This window comes from Gigantopelta aegis, chromosome 10 (genome assembly GCF_016097555.1).
Source record: "Gigantopelta aegis isolate Gae_Host chromosome 10, Gae_host_genome, whole genome shotgun sequence".
In the NCBI taxonomy this organism is placed as follows: Eukaryota; Metazoa; Mollusca; class Gastropoda; order Neomphalida; family Peltospiridae; genus Gigantopelta; species Gigantopelta aegis.
Window position 1 is genome coordinate 73,878,996 of NC_054708.1, and position 16,616 is coordinate 73,895,611.

At 36.5% G+C, this 16,616-nt stretch overlaps 1 protein-coding gene and 6 non-coding genes across 11 annotated transcripts in view; all 7 read right to left on the reverse strand.

The window, feature by feature from the left end:
• The window catches only part of LOC121382710 (protein PRRC2C-like), a 61,005-nt gene that overhangs the window by 29,277 nt on the left and 15,112 nt on the right, over positions 1-16,616 (reverse strand). For 4 of the 5 annotated variants that reach the window (XM_041512257.1, XM_041512256.1, XM_041512255.1 and 1 more), the window contains exons 12-26: positions 16,191-16,298; positions 15,391-15,483; positions 14,765-14,995; positions 14,088-14,204; positions 13,385-13,634; positions 12,828-12,992; positions 12,482-12,554; positions 11,897-12,064; positions 11,000-11,187; positions 9,267-9,472; positions 8,674-8,765; positions 7,142-8,001; positions 6,304-6,460; positions 5,565-6,131; positions 4,617-4,723 (exon numbers count right to left, since the gene is read on the reverse strand). In XM_041512257.1, the coding sequence (XP_041368191.1) occupies positions 4,617-4,723; positions 5,565-6,131; positions 6,304-6,460; positions 7,142-8,001; positions 8,674-8,765; positions 9,267-9,472; positions 11,000-11,187; positions 11,897-12,064; positions 12,482-12,554; positions 12,828-12,992; positions 13,385-13,634; positions 14,088-14,204; positions 14,765-14,995; positions 15,391-15,483; positions 16,191-16,298 (3,382 nt within the window). The remainder of the gene's footprint in view (positions 1-4,616; positions 4,724-5,564; positions 6,132-6,303; positions 6,461-7,141; positions 8,002-8,673; positions 8,766-9,266; positions 9,473-10,999; positions 11,188-11,896; positions 12,065-12,481; positions 12,555-12,827; positions 12,993-13,384; positions 13,635-14,087; positions 14,205-14,764; positions 14,996-15,390; positions 15,484-16,190; positions 16,299-16,616) is intronic. The other variant, XM_041512258.1, reaches the window with a different exon arrangement.
• LOC121384828 lies at positions 860-955 on the reverse strand. Its single transcript, XR_005959445.1, has one exon. It is a non-coding gene; the product is annotated as a small nucleolar RNA SNORD14 (small nucleolar RNA).
• LOC121384831 lies at positions 2,227-2,322 on the reverse strand. Its single transcript, XR_005959448.1, has one exon. It is a non-coding gene; the product is annotated as a small nucleolar RNA SNORD14 (small nucleolar RNA).
• LOC121384832 lies at positions 2,656-2,750 on the reverse strand. The gene has a single exon (XR_005959449.1). It is a non-coding gene; the product is annotated as a small nucleolar RNA SNORD14 (small nucleolar RNA).
• On the reverse strand, positions 3,293-3,388 carry LOC121384830. The gene has a single exon (XR_005959447.1). It is a non-coding gene; the product is annotated as a small nucleolar RNA SNORD14 (small nucleolar RNA).
• On the reverse strand, positions 3,720-3,815 carry LOC121384834. Its single transcript, XR_005959451.1, has one exon. It is a non-coding gene; the product is annotated as a small nucleolar RNA SNORD14 (small nucleolar RNA).
• LOC121384835 lies at positions 4,292-4,387 on the reverse strand. The gene has a single exon (XR_005959452.1). It is a non-coding gene; the product is annotated as a small nucleolar RNA SNORD14 (small nucleolar RNA).

Consider the following 16,616-nt stretch of genomic DNA (forward strand, 5'->3'; position numbering starts at 1 on the left):
TTTTTTGTTGTGAACTGTTATATTAACCTTCTCGAAGTGTGAAGGAACATGACATGCAGTCAATAGAATTAAACTGTAGATGTCACAGTACTGTAGGTAGTACTAAACCAAATAACTTCCGGCTGGGTCAAAGTTCGAGGTGCACCCCACCTTTTGATAGAGAACCCTGTGATTGATGATAAATGTGAGCGTGTTGGTTTCATCTGGGTAAAAAAAAAATGCAATTCAGTCTTTGCCAGGAGAGGCAAGTGATCACTCCCGCTCCCCTCCACACTAGCGTTGAAAGATTTAGGAAAGCAGCAAATTGATCACCTCTAACTAAAATATTTAAGTTTATTTGACACATGTGATTGCTCGCCTAACACAATTTCAGAAGTCAACTTCAGCTTGCCTTGATTTTGCTCCTGGTGAAGACTGCAATTTTATTTCATCTAGCATCACTGTGTCAAGAAGCACTGTGTTTAATACATGTATGGGGTACCTGTAAAAAAAAGTACTTGAATTTTGTGCAGAACTAGGTTAGTCATAGACACCATCAATTATCTCAGAAATGAGCAGCTTGACCCCCAATTTTTTCCAATTCACTTTAAGGATAAGGGGTGGTAGTATTTATATCCATGGCATTTATGTCAACTGATATGCTGCAGGTAGGAGTTTTAGCCACATATGTTACTATTGTCGTCTATGGGATTTGATTTGGTAGTATACACCCTGTATCACTACTAGTTTGACATCATAAAAAGGCTTAGTCCATGACATCATTCCAGCAGACGCACAAAAAGGTTAAATACCTGTATATTAAAATACTGCTGCTAATTATGATTCTGCATTTCATCCATATAAATAACAGTATATTTGGTAGCTCAGACATCCAAGGAAGGTTATTGCCATCTTTGAGGAACGAGTTTCCTCTCTGGTGGAAACTGCGAATAATGGAAAATGTTCATCATGGCTACAATGCATTGATACAACAGGCAATATTCATCAATCACCACTCTTCTAAGATGTGAAATACAGAAATATAGTGTTACGAAGATATTCCAAGAACTAAATAAAATGATTCTGTGGGGCTACAAGTATAAGAAAGTAAAGTAAAGTTTGTTTTATTTAACGACGCCACTAAAGCACATTGATTTTTAATCTTATCATCGGCTATTGGACGTCAAACATATGGTCATTCTGACACTATTTTTAGAGGAAACCCGCTGTAGCCACATAGGCTACTCTTCTTTACGACAGGCAGCAAGGGATCTTTTATTTGCGCTTCCCACAGGCAGGATAGCACAAACCATGGCCTTTGTTGAACCAGTTATGGATCACTGGTCGGTGCAAGTGGTTTACACCTACCCATTGAGCCTTGCGGAGCACTCACTCAGGGTTTGGAGTCGGTATTTGGATTAAAAATCCCATGCCTCGACTGGGATCCGAACCCAGTACCTACCAGCCTGTAGACCGATGGCCTGCCACGACGCCACCGAGGCCGGTTACAAGTATAAGAAATAACCATTTTAAACAAGGTTCATTCCAGAGATGGAGAGAGAAAAAGAGGTGATATGGGAGAGAGAGAGAGAGAGAATGGCCTTTGACATAACAGTTATGGTGTACAGGTTGGATATACAAGGGGAAGCATTAACAGTGTGCTGGTAGCTCAGACATCCAAGTAAGGTTATTGCCGTCTCAGAGGAACGAGTTTCTTCTCTGGTGGAAACTGCGAATAATGGAAATGTTCATTATGGCTACAGTGCAGTGTGATGCCCATTTAATAATAGAGAGCAGTATCACATTTACCCGACCATTCAATGAAGTATAAAAAAAATTACCCATGATTTCGTGGAATGAGCCATTTTCTGTTGTGAACTGTTATATTAACCCTTTCTGTTGTGAATTGTTATATTAACCCTCTCGAAGTGTAAAGGAACATGGCATGCAGTCCACAGAATTAAATTGTAGACGTGACAGAGCATTGTACCACTACTAGTTTGATATCATAAAAATGCTTAGTCCATGACATCATTCAGCAGACACACAAAAAGGTTAACTACCAAACAATGAGTAACTTCTCGTCCGACAGGCAAAATAACACTTCAGATGGGAAAAGTTTGTTATCAAGGGCTGGTCTCAATCTTCACAGAGCATGTAAAATTAACAAGAACTGTACAGTAAAATACTGCTGCTAATTACGATTCCACATTTCATCCATATAAATAACATTAACAGCATATTTTGTAGCTCAGACATCCAAGGAAGGTTATTGCCATCTTCGAGGAACGAGTTTCCTCTCTGGTGGAAACTGCGAATAATGGAAAATGTTCATCATGGCTACAATGCAGTTATATAAAAGGCAATATTCCCCAAGATATATGCTCACCAGTCACCACTCAATTGAGACATGAAGTACAGAAATATAGTGTTAGAAAGGTATTCCAAGAACTAGACAAAATGATTAGGTGGGCCTACAACTAAAATAATTATTTTAAACGATGGTCATTTCAGGATGAGAACGACAGGAGAGGGAATGAGAAGGGGAGAGGGAGAGAGAATGAGAAGGGGAGGGAGAGAGAGGGGGAGGGGAAAGAGGAAGAGAGAATGGCCTTTGACATAACATTTATGGTGTACATGTTCGATATAGAAGGGGAAGCATTAACAGTGTGCTGGTAGCTCAGACATCCAAGGAAGGTTATTGCCGTCTCAGAGGAACGAGTTTCCTCTCTGGTGGAAACTGCGAATAATGGAAATGTTCATCATGGCTACAGTGCAGTGTGATGCCCATTTAATAACAGAGAGCAGTATCACATTTACCCGACCATTCAATGAAGTATAAAAAAAAATTACCCATGATTTCATGGAATGAGCCATTTTCTGTTGTGAACTGTTATATTAACCCTTTCTGTTGTGAACTGTTATATTAACCCTTTCTGTTGTGAACTGTTATATTAACCCTTTCTGTTGTGAATTGTTATATTAACCCTCTCGAGTGTAAAGGAACATGGCATGCAGTCAATAGAATTAAATTGTAGACGTGACAGAGCATTGTACCACTACTAGTCGGATATCATAAAAATGCTTAGTCCATGACATCATTCAGCACACACACAAAAAGGTTAACTACCAAACAGTGAGTAACTTCTCATCAGACAGGCAAAATAACACTTCAGATGGAAAAGTTTGTTATCAAGGGCTGGTCTCAATCTTCACAGAGCATGTAAAATTAACAAGAACTGTACATTAAAATACTGCTGCTAATTATGATTCCACATTTCGTTCATATAAATAACATTAACAGCATATTTTGTAGCTCAGACATCCAAGGAAGGTTATTGCCATCTTCGAGGAACTAGTTTCCTCTCTGGTGGAAACTGCGAATAATGGAAAATGTTCATCATGGCTACAATGCAGTTATATAAAAGGCAATATTCCCCAAGATATATGCTCACCAGTCACCACTCAATTGAGAAATATAGTGTTAGAAAGGTATTCCAAGAACTAGACAAAATGATTAGGTGGGTACCAATATATTCCAAGATCTAAACAAAATGATTATGTAGGGCCCCATCAAGTAAAATCTCACTGGACATTTAAAAAAGAAAGAAAAAAAAGAAGAAATAATACTATGGTCATTTCAGAGAGATGGAGGGAGGGCGGTGAGAGATAATGGCTTTTAACATAACAGTCATGGTGCACAGGTTGGGGATAGAAGGGGAAGCATTACAATACATTGGTAGCTCAGACATCCAAGGAAGGTTATTGCAATCTCAGAGGAACGAGTTTCCTCTCTGGTGGAAACTGCGAATAATGGAAAATATTTATCATGGCTACAAGTGTACAGAAATGCAGACGAAATATTCTCCAAGTTAAATGGTCACCAGTTGTGACTCAATCAAGTCCATATGAAGTATAGAACAATAATGATGGTCAAATATATTCCAAGAAATAAACAAAGTCCTTCAAGTAAAAGTCCACTGAACAATAACAAAAAAGGAAATTAATAACTTCATTTTAAACTATGACCATTTGGCGTTTCAAATATGGTTATTTCAATTCTTGACACAGACTCTACAGAGAGGGATTGAGAGAGACAGAGAGGGAAGGGAAGGGAAGACAAAATGAAGGACAGTAATGATTACTATCTGTACTATCTTTACTACCTGTAAAGGATCTTTTATATGCACTTTTCAGACAAAGCATGGCCTTTAACGCAAGTTAATATGTAATACTGGCCCTGTTACCATAATACTTTAAATGGGGAGTAATATTAATATTAATATTACATGTTTAATATACAATACATTGGTAGCTCAGACATCCAAGGAAGGTTATTGCCATCTTCGAGGAACGAGTTTCCTCTCTGGTGGAAACTGCGAATAATGGAAGGTGTTCATCATAGCTACAGTGTAAATATGGTCTACAGATGACAATAGTTCACAAGTAGACAAAATATTCAAATCAATAACATGATACTAGACTAATTCACTGGTGACCAATTTGCTGTCAACACCTCTGGACACAAAAAAACAGTTAGGTGGATCTCACCTTTCTTTTTTTAATAATCCACCTTTTTTTTAATAAGAAACAAACCCCAAACTTAAGACCACTCTAAAACAAAGAAAAATACTTACTGGCATAATTATTGATGTCAATGTTGGCCAAGGCATCTTTTTTTTCTTTTTCACTTCTTAAGGGTTTCGAGACATCTGTTAGGTCCGACTTCCTCCCCATTTTGTTTCTGTATTGAATAAAATTATGTCAGAATGGAAGACCATATATCTGGATGAACAGACTGTACATAAAAAAGCTATTCCTTTAAATTTAACCACGTTTGAAGCATGGCATTGTTAAATAGTCTCATACTGAAAGGGAAATAACTGCATCTCCATCATTCCATCTCATTACCTATCTGAAATGTCTTTAAACACACAAAAAAAATTTGGTACAAAAATTAAAGATTAAACAACACCTTTTTTCAGGCTTTTCTTTTTATTAACCTTCTGATTACTGCAGGCGAGAAACGGAAGACAACTCAGTTTCCTGTATCTTTAGATTTTGGTTTTTTAATGGAAAATACCTTGGAATTTTTAGTCAAGTATTTTTGCTTGACAACAATGGCGGCATGTCGCAGTAATTTTAAGGGATCAATAGCTGATGGTGACAGCTAATTTGATAATAAATTTGATAGTTTTACCAACAACGAAAATAACCAAATATTGGGATATGAATCATAGTTCATTTAAAAAAATAAACTCTGGTCAGAAAACCACTGTTAGTGGGAATAATGGATATAAATACTCGACAGTTTGCCACAAATGCCAAGAAGAAGACATGATTTTTTTATTTTTTTCAACATTAACTGATTTAAAATATAATAAAAATTAGAAAAATCCATGAAAATAATACTTACCGACTGAAAGATGAACTTTATTTTATGTATTTATAAAAGTGAATATATGTGAGTAAAAATTATAAACTTGTACCCACTCATATGTTTTTTGTCAAAAATTAATCCAGTAGTCACAACTTAGATTACAGGCTCAATAACCTAACAATATACTGGAGAAAAATGTACTCACTTGCCAAGACTGTTAATTGCATTGTTGATTGCAGTTTGGTCGTTTGCAATCACACCATCCATTCTGTATACAGTTTTCACGTTTTCCTTGCAATTTAAATTAACAGTTGCCTTGTTCTTGTGAGGATTGGTCGGACCTCCCCCGTTTTTTGTATTGTTTGGAGACTTCTCTTTATTTCGGCGATCCATCCCATTGGCTTTTCGCGAATCCATGGCTGGGTTCACTCGTCTGTTCTGTCGGTCGTTAAGGGGCCTCTGACTAGAGAAACTCTTCTTTGATAATGGCTGTTCGTGTTTATCCTTGTTAGGATCCCGTGAGTCATTTTTTGAATCTCTCTTCTCCAATACATCACTACTTTCAGATGCAGTTTCCCATTCTTCACCCTCATTTGATGTCTGCTTTGTCAGAGGGGGTCTTGTGGAATTAGAGGCTGCAGGGGTACTGCCCCCACGTCCTTTTGAACGGCCCCTACCTCGGTCGAACCCGCGACCTTGGTCACCACCTGACCCCCCTCTTCGAGCAAATCGAGGAGGTGGAGGATTCCTCTCTTGACGTCTCGGCTCCTTCCTAAAAGAAAAATTATCAATTCATCAACTTAAATTTAATTGATGACAGGAGTTGATGATGCAGCAATTCCAAAAAGACTATTTAAAAATAAAAATTATTGGCATTTATGTTACAAAGAAAACTGGTTTTAGATGCTTTAATGTATGCACGTAACACATGGCCTTTCTCATACCTTACATAGTAACTACTGTCACTCATTCCCTCATCACGTCGTTCACCATTCATCATGGGTGGCCGACCAAATCCTCTCTGAGGTGGAGCTGAGAAGTAACGCCCACCTCTACCACCACGTCCCCTCTGGGAATTTGTTCGATCACCGCTACCTCCTCCTACAGAATAACACAAGGTTTAAATACTTTATCCATAACATTCACATGACTATACTGTTATCGTCAATTCATTTTTTTTTTCTTCATTTTTTGACATGTATTATATTCTGAATCTATGCATTTGAACATTAAAAATTTGCGAAAACCATTTATAGGTTTCAACAACAAAACTTCAGGACCCGATCACATTTTACCATAAATGAGGTCCTTAATTTAAAATGCTAATGAAAAATGGTTAACAAAAACAAAATTTGTACCAAATCATGTACAATTTTGAGGTCATTAATGGATCAAAATATCAATTTGCACCAAGACAACCAAATTTGTATCACAATACTTAGCATTAAAACTACTTGCATACTAACAAAGATTTTATTATTTTTAAAATACATCAGTTAAATAATATTACTTACAATTCTAAACATCCTACCGTTTTATTCTAAATTTTTATGGTTAAAGCAATAAAAACAAGTGCAAGGAAAAAGTATATTTCAATGTGTAAAAGTAATGTAACTATGAACACTAAGCAAACAATATCGGCGGAATTTACAAAGCCTGTTTTTCTCAAACGCAGGTGTTTAAGTATTGTAAATGTATGTAGTTACATGCATGTAAGGCATAAAAAAGCTTTGTAAATTCAGCCCCATATTGTAAGCTTACAATATATTTAAAGATTTTTACCTCTGCCTCTCCTGGAAGGTTCCCCTCTAGGAACAAATGTGTTGGCGCTGCCACCACGGTAGTAGCCTCGATCCTTACTACCACCATAGTCGCGTTCATCACGAGAGTAATACTGGTTTCGAGGCTGGCCGCGGTCCTGCTTGTCTGGATTCTGCTCCACCTTTTTATTATTCTGCCATGCATTCTTCGGTGGACCCCTCTCCTCTCTGCGATCTTTTTCTTTTGAAGCAGCTTTTTCTTTGTTAAATTCATCCTTCGTTTCTTTCGTCATTTTGTACTCCTTGCTTTCTTTGTCGCGGCTCTGTCCCACATCTCTAGCTTCTGAAGTCCGTTCACTAGAGCTTTCACTGTACGTGCCACTTGCTTCATCCAGAGATACATCGCTCTCTTCGTCTTTGTTCCGTCGACGTCGGGAGCCTTCCCCATCATCAGGACTGTCCTCAGACTTTCCTTTCCAATGGCCAACGAATGGTCCCGTGCCACTCCCACGTCCTCTTTCACCTCTGTTTGAGCTAGGAGGTCGATCAAAGTAAGTATATTCACCACGACCTCGGCCACGATTGGGGAAACCCGACCTACCCCCACGAGACCGACCCCTGGGGCCACGACCGCGCACAAACTCGCGCCCACCACCTCTACCAGACATGGGGCGTCTATCACCACGATCCCCTCTATCATGATAGCGGTCACTGGTTTCTTCCTTCTTTCTCTTTGCTGGGGGCCTGTTACTTGCATTGTGATCACGTTTGTCAGAAGCATGGTCCTCAGTTACGTCTTGAACTGGCTTTTCTTTTTCTTCCTTCACGTCTGATGAAGCAAGGGGTTTAGGTTCACTCACAATAGCATCTTCTTTTTTCGATCTAGTAAAAAAAAAAATTAATGAATAAGAAAAATATACTTCTTTATACCAAAATGAAAACAGAATTGAAAGTTTAAGATTATTATTAACATCTTATGGGGTCAACATGAATTTAAAAAAAATTTTTTTTTTTTTTTTTTTTTTTTTTAAAGATGTCTGTCAAATATCATAGCACATTACTGGAAAATTAAATTATACAAATTCTAGTTTACTTAAAAAATAAGAACATCACAGAATTGGATGTCTTGCCTACCATAAACAGATTTGTTGTCACTCTTAGTCAAAAAAATATATATTTAAGTAAATGTATATTATGAAGTAAAATGAAAATAACTGCCACAGACATTAGCACACAGCCACCAACACATTAGATATACAGAAGTATATATTGAATATACAGGTGCCAAAAAAGGCTTTTATACAGAAACATCTTACAATGACTGCAACCTCAGGACCATCCCTTAATAAAAAGTAATTTAAATTTTAATTTTTTTTTAGCATCTATTAACAAAGTTTCATAGATTCAAGACTTCAAATTTGTGAAGAAAAAAAGGGAGAGCTCATCACCAACATCTGCTGTGGAGATGAATGCAAAGGCAACTGAAAGGTAACGCCCACCGGTATATCACACCACCACAATTTAACCAATGAAAAAGAAAGTGGGGTCACATACCTATCTTCTTTGTGCCACACACTTTTAGGCTGTTCTATGGATTTGCTCTCTTTCGTTTCTTTGTTTTGAAACTTTGCTTCTTTCAAAGGTTCCTAGAAAGAAGGAAAAAATACCCCACAGATAAGCAAACTAGTACAATGTACTACTGATATGGGAAAACACACATACACCTAAATGCAAAAAAATAAAAATAAAAAATAAATAAATGACTAACAAAAAATACTTTTAATCTCGAGAGCATCAATTAACAGAGTACTTTCTCATTAAATAAGAAAAGTAAAGTTCGTTTTGTTTAACCTCACCACTAGAGCACAATGATTTATTATCAGCTATTAGGTATCAAACATTTGGCAATACTCATCACATGTAGTTTTCAGAGGTAACCAGTTATATTTTTTCATTAGTAGCAAGCGATCTTTTACATGCACTTTCTCACAGACAGTACCCCAGATACCACAGCCTCAGTCATGGGGCACTAGTTGTGACATGGAAACACCCAATTAGAAAGTGTCCACAAGCTCTTTACCCTAACACTATTGACTAAGCTAAATCCCACCCCTTCTCACTAAGTAACAGCATAAAGGTTGCATTACCTTATTTTGAGTTTTCTTCACAGTGCTTGTTCTGTCAGACACTATATTTTCTTTAGGGGAATCACTTTTCCTGTCCTGGGAAGTTGTAGAACCTGCCGATATGCTAGATGCACTGCGTTTTAGAGATGTGAAATTGCTCCTTGGTGGATGGTTTTGTTGTGCCTGCTGAGCAGAGATTGGTGGAGGACAACTGGGATGGTCCCGTCCTAAAAAAGAAAAAAAAAAGAGAGAGGAAATAATAAATGGAGTTGTTTTAAATTAACTACATCTAAATAAATTACAATGATGCTGCTGAGAAAACCAAACTCAAATAAGCAAAATAAGTCAAACCATCTTTTTTATTTCTAAAATATCTAGAGGACAAAGAGCAATTCAATGGGGAAAGATATTACAATATGGGTTTCTGGATTACAATAAGTATCATAATATATTATTTACAACAATGTAACCGAATTGAAGCAAGACATGTAAAAAAAATAATAATAATAATAATTTAAAAAATACATTATACAATTTTTAAAATTTATTATTTAAAATGATAAAATACATGGATCACTTCGTGTGCTAAGCTTATTTAATAATGTCAAGACCCTATCTTTTTATCACATCTTTGAAAACAGCTAAGAGACCTGGGTTTCAATCTGTCAAAAAACATGAAATATGGAATTTACTGATTATCGGTACAGGTGGGATGATCGTAATGCATATTATTATATAACATTTAGTGAAATATCTTAAAATATCAGTGAAATAAGTGTTATCAGTCACTCAGTGTCGATAACACATTTTAGAGTGAAAATTTAACCATTTCACTCTGAAATGTGTTATAGTCACTGTAGAAAGTTATCTTCACTGTAAGAAAGCCGGAAATATTTTGCTGCTGGCATTTTAAAAATAAAGGTAAATTGCAAAAAAAGTTATATAATAGGAAATTTCTTGGTTTTTGTTAAAATATGATTTATATCTCATCGAGTGAAGTTTGCAATCACATCACACTCGTCATGCGAGTAAGCACGACTTGTGAGATATGATTGCAAACTTCACTCGATGAGATATAAATCATATTTGACAAAAAACATGAAATATCCTCTACGTATTTATACAGTGAATCATAATATTTTGGCATACCAATAATAACGTGCTGTATTCGAGATATAAATTGCCATAGGTAGAGACCATCACAAACAGCACTTTTATGCAGTCAGTAAAGCTCCTCAACAATGGCAAAATGTATACACCTGGTGTAGTTTATTTGCTAATATTTAACATTTGCACATTTGAAATAGGTCTACATACAGCAAAATAATCTTTCAGTCATGTTTATTTGTTGCAAATAAGTCACTTTTTAAAAAAAAAGCCATAGGTAGGCTCAAAATTACTGTAAGTGGGCTGTTTCACCCATAGCAATTCTTTTAAAAATTGTGTGGGTGATAAATTTTTAATTTCAAGCCCTGTTGTTCACAATTATCAACATTTTGAAAACAGTACTCTCTTTTTACCACCACCTCCCAACTCCTAAAGGAATACATGAAAAATGGTGACTTTTCCACAAACAGGGCAGCAAATACTAAGGCCTATAATATACTAGTTGTGGTGCACTGGTTGGGACGAGGAAAAACCCCAATCAGAGAATCGGTCCGTGGAATGGTTCAATAATTCGACTCAAGAATATCAGTCAAGCACTCCACCTGTTGAGCAAGTTCTTATGCATGCAAGTGGTCATATAGTCTTACTTGGTGGCCTGGATCCATCTTCTGATTGCCATGTTCTTTGTATCTGTGGGTGTCGATTTCTGGAATCTGAATGGTTTCGTCGTCTTTCAAAGTTTTGATCTTTCTTTGAGGGCGATTCATGTTCTCTTTCTTCTTTAATTGTGGCTACATCAGACTTCTTGTCTTTTCCACGTCCACTATCCAGAGTCCTAAAACCATATGTAATATGGATGTTACACATGTCAGTATTATTAATTTCCAAAATTTGAATAACAAGCATGGCAATGTCACAATAAAGCAATTTATATGGTGAATGGTTAGAAGAATAATCAAGAAAGAAATGTTTTATTTAACGATGCACAACACATTTTATTTGACAGTTATATGGCGTCAGACATATGGTTAGGGAACACACAGATACTGTCGCCACGTTACTCTTTTCGATTAGCAGCAAGGGATCTTTTATATGCACCATCCCACAGCCTTTGTCCCAGCTGAGGAGCACTGGCTGGAACGAGAAATAGCCCAATGGGCCCACCGACAGGGATCGATCCCAGACTGACCTCGTATCAAGCAGGCACTTTACCACTGGGCTACATCCGACCCAGAAGAATAATCAATTCACACAAGTACTATACTGTTTTAATCCATCCAACAAGATCATATTTATTATTAAATTTCAAACTAAGTAAAACATTGAACATCATTCAAGAAAAAATCTGAATTCTCAGAAATTTGTAATCTTGAATTCAAGTGAATTTTGGTGTAGAATTCCAACAAATAATGTTTTAAAAAAAATTAATCATACCACTTATTTGCTCATACGTTTATTATCAAAAACCAAAACAAGTTAATCCAATAATTCTAAATCAAAAGTGAAATTGCAGTTTTCAATGGGAACGTAAACAAAAAACCAACTTCTCCATTGAAGCCCAGCTGCTGGATTCATCAGCAGCCTCATCAAAGGGATCTCTCTGAACTAGCGGTTCCCGTGGTGGTGCCGGCTGTCGGTCATCTTTAGGCGACTTGTCAACATCCAAAGGACCTACGTCATGCTCGTCATCATGGTCTCGTCTGTCGTATTCTCTATAAAACAAGATATTTGTCATACATCAATGTCGGGGTCCAAGCAAACTGATGCAGTCATCACCAGTCAAGAAATTACAGCTAGTCAGAATTTCTGGTTCCAGATTAAGTTGGATGATGGATCCGTGGTAATTACTTTGGAACTCTGCTATGAGGCTTATTACAAGTCAAATGTCCCTCTAAAAAGGGCTGTAAAAAAAATTATGGTGAAAAAAATTATCATCCATTAACCGCTACAAGTGATTTTCTATTTTATATAATGCAACATTTCTCTACGAGAACACCATAAAATTGACTATCTCATAGTTTCTGATCCCCGAAGATATTACTGCATGTGACAAAGTAAACAACCCACAATAAATCAATGTTAATTATGTCCAAGGGTAATTACATTATCATTTTACAGCTCAAACTTACTTTTTTTCACCATCATAGTCATACTGGCACATTCTTGGGTCAAAGTAGGGATAACTTCGTGCATCAAAGGGACCTACAAGATAAGTATTTTTTAGTCTATCAAATGTTAATAAAAGAAAAAAGAAATAATGTAATAAAAGTGCCTAAAGTATATGTTGAAAAAAATTCAAATGATATACAAAAGTTTTTTGGTGGGTTTTTTTCACATATATAGAATGAAACAAACCTAAATCGAGAAACGGTCTTAAATTGTGAAACCTAATCCAACAGTCTCAAGAGCAAGTCTACAATTCTTGTTTCATCAGTAACATTTAGAGATTTTCTTCAGTTGTGTCAACAAGCTAACCTGGACCATGTGGATAGTTGCGCTCCATCCACGCCCTCATCTCACGAGGGTCGCGTGCTTCCCGCTCGTACTGTGGCTGCTCTCTACTTTCCGCATCCTGACTGTCTGTACCCGAACCATGACTATCTGTTCGTCTTCGCATTTGAGGGGGATACATGTGCATTCCTGAAATAATGCACAGCAAAATTTTAAAACAACATTAAATACAATCTTGTTTGTCAAGCATTGGATTTCAATTGCTTACAAATTAATTGCATGTATTTGGTTTGGGGATATATTTTATGTCAATATATTTATCACCGACTCAATCAAGTAATTATAAAAAGCTGGATCCATTATAAATTACCATCATAGTGCATTAATCTTAAAAATTTTACAATCAAAACTTATCTACAATGACATTATACTTTTTTCAGTTCTGCTTATGGAATAGTCCTTAAGATGCAGTTTAAAACTGCAGTTTACATAAGATGGTTATATAAAGTTCTTTTTGGCAGCTGTTTTACTTGGGGGGGGGGGGGGGGGTGTGTGTTTAAGGTTGCTTCAAAACAAACTACCTGGCAAGTGCATCCGTCCACTAAATTGTGGGTCCATGAAAGGTGGAGGTATTCCTCCCCAGGCTCTCGGATCATACGGTCCCCACGGTGGTGGCGGTCCCTGACCTTGTCGGAAGCCTTGTGGCATCTGTGCGTGTTGCCCTGCCTGTTGTGGACCAGATGTTGGGGGGCGACCAGTCTGTTCCTGCTGCTGTTTCTGAAAGCGTGGAGGCACGTTCCGAGCATACGTTTTAGAAAACAGCTGGCTTCCCTGTTACAACATTCATAATCATACGCACATTATTATATAGTTAATCAAGTTCATCATCATAAATAAATATGTTGTTAGGCAATGTTTGTTTAAAATACAATGTAAGGTAAGGGCCCAATCCCTGACATTACCAATGTTCTCTGGGGCAAGTTTTTGAGAAAAAATAAAATAAAATAAAATAAAGAACCAAACATTTCTGACTTGCAAGTATTAACCCACCCCACTTGAATAACAAAGATGTTTTAGATTTCAAAACAGGATTAACTGGTAATATAAATGTTTTTACAAAAGCTTAACCTTTAAATAAATGTTTCTATTATGTATTTTATGGTATTAAACCTGCACACAAACAAATTTTCTAATCCTTTCACAATACATTCTGCTCATTTGGCATAATTTTTTTTTTTTAATAGACTTCCTAAAAAAATACAAATTCCCCCAAAAATATCTCACGTTTGCAGGGTATTTCTGAGAATCTCTCTGTGAGCGTTCTTTTCCATCCTTTGAATCTTTCTCACTGCTTTCACTGATCGTCCGACTCGATCTACCACTTTCGGGTTCCGAACTATCCTACAAATAGAACAATTTTAAGGTTTAAATGGGTAAACAGCCTATAAAATGTATTTCTTCGAAGATTTGCATACTACAACATAAAAGTGTACAAGTAAAACCTAATTCAATTTGATCCAATCAATTCAATCACAACACTGGCATTGATAATTAGAAGTTTTACAGCAATTTTTATTTGAATAGTATTTGTTAAATTTGGTCAGATTTATATTACCAAGACAAAAAAATTACACTGTAAATATGTTAATACTAAAAATGACAATGGATATTGTTTTATTTAGTGTTTCACAGGGAAGAGTAGGTTGAAACCATATCTAGGCAAATTATCTAAGAAAGTATGCATATAATCAACCAACAACTTGGAGAAAATAACATAAGGCTTAAACAATTCAAATATGTGAATTTAATTTATTAAACACCAGGTTACATTTAATGTCATAATACTTCAATATCAAACAAACTTTTCATGAATACTTAACCCGACCTCTGTATTTCTACACTAATGTCGAGAGCCGAGATTCTGTGTGAAAAGAAATGAAGCATCAAATCAGTTCATTTACCTGATCATCCTTTTTCTTTCCACTTCTCTCGTCCAACTGCTTCAGCTTCTCGGCAGCTGCGGCTTTTCGTTCAGCTTCCATACGCTTTTCATCATCCTCGCGGCGCTGGCGTGCTCGTTCAACTGCAATTGTCACTTCCTCTCCATGCTGTCGACGCTTCTGACGCCAAATTTCATCTTCATCTTCGTTGCCCGGTTTCTTCAACGGAGGGCCTTGAGCGTACGGAGGCCGCTGAATTAAACACATCTTTAGTAAATATATCTACCTATTACAAATGGTTTGAGAATTAAAACAAATACATCAAGGGTCGACTACCAGAACATTGTATGCCCACTTTTTGCGAAAAAGAGTCGTCCACTATTTTAATTTGTCCCCCCCTCCCCCTTCTTAATTCAGTTGTCGGTGGGTTTTGGTTTGGGGGGGGGGGGGGGGAGATATGCACTTAAATAGTGATGCTAAGCTATATATCTAAAACAAAAAGTGTTTTCTTTTCACATTTTTCTATAGTTTTGTTTGAACTTGTTTTTCTTGCAAATGTGAACTTTTAACATAACCAGTTCTTGTTGTTGACCCTCGGTATTGTTACAAATTAAAATGGTAGGACAGGACACCAAACAAATACCCACCTGAGTTTGTGGAGGTGGGGGCACACCCATTCTATATGGTGGTGGATACGGTCCTCTCGCTCCCATGAATTCATAAGGATGCATAGGCCAGCGCTATAGAAGAAGAAACACATAAAGAAGGTGCATACTAACAGAAGGTGCACAGTGTTTCAAGTTACCAAACATTTTTGGATGGGGAAAAAAAAAGACTGATCAAGTGACAGTCTTGGTAGCCACTACAGTGTTTGAGGGGTGTTAAAAAATTTAGGCTTTCTACACAGCCAATATAAATAACAAATATGTGACATCTTTTCACCAGTCGAACTCGTTACTGACCCCTTCCTTCATCCAGACCGATCAAGCATAATAATTATGGAATTGACTGATAAATATAAAATAATACAGGAATAATAAAGATAGTGTTCATCATTTTGGAGAACAAAAGCAGATTTTAATTGTAGATTCAATTTTAAGCCACTAAGCAGATATTATTCAAAATGCAAATGCAATCTATTAATGAAATACATGACAGAGCAAGAGAGAGATTCCATCACCAGTTTTCTGTTTACCCTTTCCTCTTAAAACGTTACTTACATGTTCATATGCTTCTGTGTGCAGATATTTTTTACTGAAAGAAGTGGGGGGGTTTTCAAAGTGAAATGTGATAAAAGTTGATGTATCAATCATCTTCCCAGGTAAGAGAACTATGTTAGTAAACCAGGCAAGCAAGCAGAATTGTTTCAGTTAGTAAGAATACAGTGGATCAATATTTGCTAATGACCAATTTCAGTCAGTCTTGTACAACACAAAAGCATGCTCACCCCATCCATGCCTGGTGGTGGAGGCCTGGGTCCACCACGGTAGTGTGGAGGAGGCATTGGTGGTCCATGTCCCCAAGCTTCTCTCGGCACTGCTGATCCTGGATCATCCTACAAGAAATCAAGTATTCTATGCAATTATAATTTTTAAACAAAGGAAATCTTCAAACAAAAGATTTCAAACAAAAGATTCAGCTTTCAACCTTCTGACTACTGGATTAATTTTTGACAAAACCACGTTGAGGGGGTACAAATTCATAACTTATTCAAATATTATCATTTAATATTTTTATAAATACTTAAGATAAAATTTTTATTTGAATTGGTATTGTATTATTTTCGTGGGTTTTTTTAATTTGTATAATATTTTAGATTAGTTAATGTTTATTAAAATTAGGCCAAAAAAAATCAAAATGTTGCATTAACGTA